The 8,589-nt window shown below is 41.9% G+C and overlaps 1 protein-coding gene across 1 annotated transcript; it reads right to left on the reverse strand.

Moving 5' to 3' along the window:
- Nucleotides 1-2,543: 2,543 nt before the first annotated feature.
- LOC110315062 (beta-defensin 5-like) lies at nt 2,544-4,064 on the reverse strand. The gene is made up of 3 exons (XM_021189221.1): nt 4,007-4,064; nt 3,697-3,699; nt 2,544-2,677 (listed from the first exon to the last, which is right to left on the reverse strand). The coding sequence occupies exons 1-3, from the start codon at nt 4,062-4,064 to the stop codon at nt 2,544-2,546; spliced, it is 195 nt and encodes a 64-aa protein (XP_021044880.1).
- Between the last annotated feature and the right edge of the window lie 4,525 nt (nt 4,065-8,589).

Consider the following 8,589-nt stretch of genomic DNA (forward strand, 5'->3'; position numbering starts at 1 on the left):
CTATATAATGGATAATCTTAGATTTAGGGAGAGACATAAATGTTAACTCAGCAGCCAGAACTTGACCAAATAGTGTGGGCTGTCCTGGAATCCCTGAGGTAGTACAGTCCAGAAGCCTTAAGTAGAAAATGGGTGTCAGGGTCAGTCCAGGTAAAGGCAAAGGTGTTCTGGGACTGGATAGAAAAGAATACATCACTGGGATCTAAAAAGAAGAAAGGAGAAGTCCCCATGGGCATAGTGGAAGGAACAGTATAAGGATTAGGCACAACAGGATGGAGAGGAACCACCCCTAAATTAATGCACCTGAGGTCTTGAACAAGGCAATAGGTTCCATTAGGTCCCTTAACTTCTAGTATAGGGGAGTTAAAGGGGGAAGAGGTCAGGTGGAGGAGGTTTTTTTTCCTAAGAAATAAGAGATGATATAGGCTTAGGTCTCCTCAAGCTCTGGAGAGAAGGCAGGTATTTACCTTGGGTCATGTTTCTTGTAGCATCCAATAACTAGATGACAAGAGACCCGTATTTAGCAACAGAGGGGTTCTGGATGACCCACACTCAGGGGTCTACCTGAGAAGCTGGTAAAGTGAATAACATGTTAGAGTTAGTAGGTTGAGTGGTGAAAATGAGGAGGAGGAAGAGATGGGTTGCTTTTGAGCTTGTGTTCAGAATGGAGGAAGCATTAAAAATAAAGGCTCCCAACTTATCTAGAAGTTCCCTTCCCAATAAGGTGTCAGAACACATTGGCACTCACAAAAAGAATGTGTGAGAGGAACACTCTTAAAAATTCAACTAAGTAGTGGGTTTGGTGAGGAAGGTAAGGTTGAACTCCTACCTCAACAATAGGGGATGAGAAGGAGAAGTTGGTTCCCCAATCTCTGTCAGAACCACATAAGTGTTCCAAGTGTCCAAGAAGAAGGAGATGAGATGCCCACATGCCATGATGACTACCTGGGGGTCCCGTGATAGTCACTACTATGATGATGGTGATGGAAATAGTCAGTTCAAGAGAACTCAGGCCTCTTCAGTTGTCCATAGCCATACCTAGAAGATCAGCTGGAGGGTTACCTGGGAGTGATGTTCCCTTCTCCTGAGTGGCATAATAGCTATCTACAGATGAATGTACCTCCTGATGGCAGCATTGGCTTGGCATTTTTAGTTTTTTTTTTTTTGGGGGGGGTAAGGCAAGCCCTTGTCCAATAGAGTTGTCGGCCAACTTCTTAACCCACAGTTCAGTGGATATCCTACTGGGTAGAGTTCCCTGTGCCCCACAGTGATGGCTGTGCTGCAGGGTATAGAGCATTAGACCAGCCTGTGTAGCAAGACCACGGCTTCAGCACCATTGTTAGTTGAAAACAGCATATTACTGGTCATATCATGCCAAGACAGCAGAGTTCACACTTTTGGAGGTCTTTATTATAATAGGTGAAGAAGCAAAATATGTGGGTGCAGGGTTCACTTTTTAACCTGACTGTGACATAGGTAACACAGGTGATAATTTGCAGGAGATACAGGTAACACAAGGAGTGTGCCATGGTTGCCATAGGAATGAACACAGAAGACTCTTGTACCCAAGGATGATGCCATTACAGGTTTCAAAGCCTGGTTGTAACCAGTTTCTGATGCTAAAATTAACCAGTTCCATTGGTGCTCTGCCCTGTGTATACTCCAAGATCTGGTCCTATCAGAACATCAAAGGGCCCTGTAATTTTTAGAAGTAAAAAAATATTTAGCATTTTTTTGCTTTGATACATTTTATTTATGCCTTCAAGGGCTTAACTTAAAAAACCAAAATAGCCATTAACATCTTTTCTCAGGTGAGCGTATTTGACACAAAAACCTTGGGAGTCCTGCCATCCTCTGAAGACCCATAATGATGCTTCACTTGCTGCAGGAAACTTCATCTTATTCCTGCAACAGTCCACACTGACTATTGCTTTCAATGGGCCTTGTTTTCCACAAGTTCCTTGTGTCTTATGTCTACATGTAAGAAAGCCCACCACTGACTCAACTTGGCCATTCAATTTAAAATAACATGATGCAATGTATCCCATCAGTGGACAGTACAGAAATGAATAAGAGACTCTGGAACCCACACTCAAGAGCTCTCATAGCCAAAGTGTGCATTAAAGTCTTAACCACAACCACTCAAGGGATAAATGACTAAGAGGCACAAATAAATAAAGAAGTTGGGGGCACCTTCTTTGTCTTGCATTGGGATTGAATGGATGAAGCAAAGAGTTTAAGGAGGCAAAGGGATGAAGAAGGCAGGCAGGATGGCTGTGTGTGTTGGCTAGAGGAAATCCATCAGAATATCTTAGACAGGAACTGATAGCCATAAAGTCCAGAAGCATAAGAGAGCCCTGTTTATGTCACTGATTCACTTTGGTAAGAATTGTAGAATTCAGAACAAGAGAGAACAAACTGCAAGCTCACACAGCTCCTAGGCAACCCTTGTTCGATTTAAGCAAAGAAATTTAATTTGCTTTAAGTTTTCTCCATCTTCATGGAGGAGCAAATTTTGATTCACAGGATCTTTGTCTTCTTGTCTATTTTATCTTGCAGCATGAGAGTCTACGAAGTGAAGAACTGCCATTCCTAAGATGTTTGCCCCTGCACCGATGCAGGCATTTGCCTCCTAACATACGGCAACTTACAGGATTGTTGATATGTTGGTTAAAAGCTGAAAGATAAGTAAGAAAAATCACACATTAGAATTGCAAGTGTCAGGTCAGAAATACATACCAATGTGTTCTTATGATGAGTTGATCCCATCAGGCTCTTCACCCCTAAACAGGGATGTCTGTTTTACCAGGGCTGAATTGAATTCTTAATAGAGACAGGCACTATTGCACTGGAGAGGAGGTGCTGGTTTTCCTAGGACCCAAATGTTGAAGCGTCTATTCAACCCCTGACTGATTGGAATTTTCAGGATCAGCAGGCAGGGGCTCAGGAAAGATTCTGTGTGAGTCCCCAGCTGCTTCTCAGCAGCTCTGCCTTTGCTTTTCCACACACAAGTCCCTTGTTCCAGTATCTGAAGCAGACACAGAGTGACAGTGCACATGAAGGTGTATATGTGCACACACATATAGAGGCCAGAAGTTGGCCTAAGATGTATCCATCAATTCTTTTCCAGCTCATTAATTATTTTAGCTCCCTCTCTTGAGTTGTCTAGCCCTATAATTCTGTTTGTCTAATGGCAAGTATGAAACACAGCTTGGCGCCAGGAATGATGTCTCAGCAGTTAGGAGTGCATACCTCTCCTGCAGAAGAACTGAGATAAGTTCCTAGTACCATATCAGGCAGGCCATAGGTGCCTACAAATAACCTGATGTCTGAGGGATTTGATGTCCTTTTTTTACCTTTATGAGTACTGTACTACTTGGCACATACCCATACACAAATCCATACCTATACACATAAATTGAAGGAATATAAACCTTTTCCACTTACGGAAGAGTTTGGGAGACTGGGTTTAATAGCCTTCCCTGAGCTATGAGCCTCATTACCCCTGTAGACAGAAGTGTGCTTAAGGGTATACCATGGGGTAGGGGGAGAGGAAACTCAAACACAGGCTGGGCTGGTTATTCTGAAGTATTCTCTAGAGTAAGCAGATACTCTACTTTTATTTTAAAGATTTCTAAATTAATAACTTTCTTTTCAGGTAAGAATCAAACATTCTTCATGTTTTTATTTTTAAACTACCTATAAGACACTCAGAAACATAGAGATGGACATGTACACAGAGAGACATGCAAGCAAACATAGAGACAGGAAGACAGATGCATGCGCAGAGGAACACACATACACATAAAGTGAGAGAGAGACAGACCGAAACACAAAGACTAAGGGACAGAAAGATACACAAACACACACACATACACACACACACACACACACACACACACACACACACACACACACACACACACACACACACACAGAGAGGCATACATGCTATAGGGAGCTATCTCCTATTTCACTTTGGGACCATGCTACTCCCCTGACTCACCTGCAAGTGGACATAACAGCACCAGGAGAAATGCGAAGAGGAGGTAATGGATACTCATGACTGAAGCCTGGTGAGGTGCAGAGATGCAGAGGGACTTGAGCTCAGTGCCCTATATAATGCCAGGGGCTGTCTCCTGGGTGGGATTCTACACTGAATAGAATCCAAGGAATTACAATTATGAAACAGAGCACTTTATCTCGCTTGTCAAAGTGGCCCGTTGAGAGAATAGAGTCTCTTATGCAAATGTGAGGATTCCCCAGATGATTTCTTCCTGCACTGTTCAACAAGAACAGCTTCCTGCCCTACTTCTTAAGTAAGAGGAACCCATGCTGTCCTGGGACAGACTTACTGGTTACAATTGGAGCTTACTTGCCTATAACTCAAACATTTGACTTGGTCATCTCAGAATCTGGCAACAGGGTTAGGCCTCAGTGGGGATTGAATTCACATAGATCTCTCTGATCTTGGGCACACTCACCTGCTGGAGGCAACAGAATGTGAGCCAAGTCAAGGTTCCCCAAGCTTTTTAGGTCAGAACATGGGCCTCATTACATAGATTTCTCTATGTGACTGCTCAACAGTGGGGTTCATTCACTACAGTGGAGTCAGAGAGGTGTGCTGCTTCCTCTCTCAGAGAAAGCAATGAGTTGGTAATGTGTTACATGAACATGGGGCCCCATGCCCACCTAGAAGAAAGCAGGGAGTAGCTGGTTCTAACCACCACATGATGAACAAGTTGTAGGGCATATTAGCCTTTAGGTCTGTGGTAATTTTCATTCTAAGATGATGTAAGTATCAGTGGTGAGGGGTCAAGTTGATTTTTGGATTCTATTCTTAGAATCAACAACAGTGAGACTCAAGTCCCTTGCACCATCTCCCTATTGCTCTCTCCAGGAACTGTCTGAGGGGTGCTGTGTGGCTCGTCTCTGAGTGAAGACTCTTGGAAATTTTGTAACCCAGCTGTACATCTTTATCCTAGAAAACCAATGACAACTATCAGGGCTTGACCCATACGAAGAAGTGAGAAAGGATTTTGTAAGAGAAAATATTTTATCTTAATTAGGATTCCTTCTTCCCTATAGGGAGATGAAATAACTAGATAAGCAGAAATCTGTAATGTATGAACAGTTTTGACAAAGGTTCTTGTATGGAGTTCCTAGCAAAGAGATTTGAGGCTGGGGAATGAAGAGTTTGGAACCACACAGGAATGCCTCACTCCCACTGCTGTGCTATGAAAACCCACCTTTTTGGGCTTGGTGTGCACATGATTTTTTTGTTTGTTGTTGTTGTTGTAGTTGTTGTTGTTGTTAGATACTTTCTTTATTTACATTTCAAATGTTATCCCCTTTCCTAGTTTCCCCTCTGAAAATCCCCTAAACTGGAATACAGAAGAGATTTTAAAATAAAACCAGATACAGTAAGTGTACATATTCTGTGGTTCTTCTCATTCTAAGATGATGTGAGTATCAGTGATGAGGGGTCAAGTTGGTTTTTGGATTCTATTATTTTTTTATTTTATTTATTTACATTTCAAATGCTATCCCGAAAGATCCCTATACCCCCCCGCCCCTGCTCCCCCCCCTACCCACCCACTCCCACTACTTGGCCCAGGCCTTNCCNTGTGCTGGGNCATATAAAGTTTNCAAGACCAAGGGGCCTCTCTTCCCANTGATGGCNGATTAGGCCATCTTCTGCTACATATGCAGCTAGAGACACAAACTCAGGGGGTACTGGTTAGTTCATATTGTTGTTCCACCTACAGGGTTGCAGCCCCCTTCAGCTCCTTGGGTACTTTCTCTACCTCCTCCATTGGGGGTCCTGTGTTCCATCCAATATCCCTCTATTCTACTTACCTATGTGTTTCTCTGATCATTATTTGCCTGCTCTGCAATTTGAGGGTTTCTTAAAAGTAGCTGGTGGTTGATCTGTAATGACTTGATCCAAACAGGAAGTTTCTGCTGTATTAGGGAATGGCAGGGCTGGGTTTTGATACAATTGCATGTTTTAAACAAGTTCTGTCTTGGACTGGGGGATTTCCACGTGCTTTTTTCCCCTCTTCAGGCCTTTTCTTCCCTGTGTGATGCAGGTGTCTATTGAAATGCATGCTTACTCATCCCCAACACTAAGATAGTTCCTCCAGGCAGAAGAAGAGAAGACAAATACTTAATGGGGAATAATTGTCTGTGTGTTAGAGCATCTTTTGGTATATGCCCAGGAAGAGTACAGCTGGGTCATCAGGTAATATTATGCCCAATTTTCTGAGGAACTGTCAGACTCATTTCCAGAGTGGTTATAACAGCTTGTAATCTCACCAACAATGGTGGAGTGTTCTTCTTACTCCACATCCTCAACAGCATCTGCTATCGCCTTAGATTTTAATCTTAGCCAGCTCAGAGTTGTTTTGATTTGCATTTCCCTGGTGAGTAAGGATGATGAACCTTTCTTTGGTGCTTCTCGGCCACTTGATATTCCTCAGTCCAGAATTCTTTGATTAGCTCTGTTCTAGCTCTGTTCAACATTTTCCCCCACTTTCTCTTCTATTAGTTTCATTGTATCTGATTTTATATGATGGTCATTGATCAGATTGGACTTGAGCTCTGTAATGAAGAAAAGAAGTGATCAATTTGTATGCTTCTAAATGATAATTGCCAGTTGAACCTACACCATTAGTTGAAAATGCTATTTCTATCCCCACTGAATAGTTTTAGATTATTTGTCAAAGATCAAGTGACTATAGGTGTGTGGGTTCATTTCTGGGTTTTCAATTAGATTCCATTGATCTACCTTCATGTCTCTAAACCAAACCTTACAGTTTTTATCACTATTTTCTATAATATAGCTTGAGGGCAGGTATGGTGATTTCTCCAGAGGTTCTATTATTGTTCAGCATATGTTTTGCTATCCTGGATTTTTTTTTGGTTATTACATCTGAATGTGCAAATTGCTCTTTCTAACTCTATGAAGAATTGTGCTGGAAATATGATGGGGATTCCATTAATCTGTAGATTGCTTTCAGAAAGATGCCCAATTTTTACTATATTAATCCTGATAATCTCTGAAAACGGGAAATCTTTCCATCCTTTGAGATCTTCTTCAATTTCCTTTATGAGAGACTTGCAGTTTTTGTTATTCAGATATTTCATTCTGTTGGTTAGAGTCACACCAAGGTATCTTATATAATTTGTGATTATTGTGAAGGGTGTTGTTTCTCTAATTTCTTTCACAGCCTGTTTATCCTTTTAGTAGAGAAAGGCTATTGATTTGTTTGAGATATTTTTATATGTAGCCAATTTGGTGAAGTTGTTTATCAGATTTAAGAGTTCACGGGTGGAATTTTTGGGACCACTTAAAAATACTACCATATCATCTGCAAATAAAGATATTTTGACTTACTCCTTTCCAATTTGTATTGCTTTGACCTCTTTGTGATCTATTTGCTCTGGCTAGGACTTCAAGTACTATATTGTCTAGATAGGGAATAGTCTCCCAACCAAAGTCAGGCATGGTGGCACGTGCCTTTAATCCCAGCACTCATGAGGCAGAGGCAAGTGGATTTCTGAGTTCAAGACCAGACAGTTCCAGGACAGCCAGGGTTACACAGAGAAACCCTATTTAGAAGGAAAAAAAAAAAAGCAAACAAACAAAAAGTCTCGCAACCCAAAAAAAAGCCCAGGACCAGAAGGTTTTAGTGGAGAATTCTATCAGATCTTCAAAGAAGACCTACTACCAATACTCTTCAAACTATTCCACAAAATAGAAACAAAAGGGAATCTACCCAATTCCTTCTATGAAGCCACAGTTATGCTGATAAAAATACCACACAGAAACCCAACAAAAAAGAGAACTTCAGATCAATTTCCCTCATAAATATCAATGCAAAAATACTCAATAAAATCTTGCAAACTAAATCCATGAACATGTCAAATCATCCCTCATTATCAAGAAGGCTACATCCCAGGGATACAGGGATGGTTCAGTATATAGAAATCCATCATCATAATCCACTGTAAAAACAAACTCTAAGAAAAAAAACCACATTATCATCTCATTAGATGCAGAGAAAGCATTTAACACAATTTACCATCCCTTCATTTTAAAAGTCTTAGAAAGATCAGGGAGTGTCAAGGCCTGAGCTGGCAGGAGAGCCATCTTTGCTCCGGTGCTCTGCTGGAGAAGCGACACAACTTCTGGGAAGGATCCCATTTCTGGTTCCAGTCATCCGGCACCTTTCCTGCCCAAGGAGGGGTGTCTGCCTGGGAGGACTCTCCAGGCCTGAACCGGTAAGAGGGCCATCTTTGCTCCGGTGCACTGCTGGGAAGGGGGAGGCCTGCAGAAGTGACACAGCTTCTGGGAAGGATCCCATTTCTGGTTCCAGTCATCCAGCACCTATCCTACCCGAGGGGGGGTGTCTGTCTGGGAAGAGTCTCAAAGCATACCTCATGATGCTGNTAGAGGACTTAAAGAAGGGCATTATTAAAGAAATGCAGGAGAACACACTTAAGAGATACAAGTCCTTAAAGAAAAAGAGGAGAATACTTCTAAAGAGGTAGAAGTCCTTAAAGAGAGAGAGGAGAACAGAAACA

This window comes from Mus pahari, unplaced genomic scaffold (genome assembly GCF_900095145.1).
Source record: "Mus pahari unplaced genomic scaffold, PAHARI_EIJ_v1.1 scaffold_10302_1, whole genome shotgun sequence".
Classification (NCBI taxonomy): Eukaryota; Metazoa; Chordata; class Mammalia; order Rodentia; family Muridae; genus Mus; species Mus pahari.

Excerpts from the sequence above, each read along its gene's own strand:
- LOC110315062 (XM_021189221.1), bottom strand. The coding sequence starts at position 4,064 with ATGAGTATCCATTACCTCCTCTTCGCATTTCTCCTGGTGCTGTTATGT.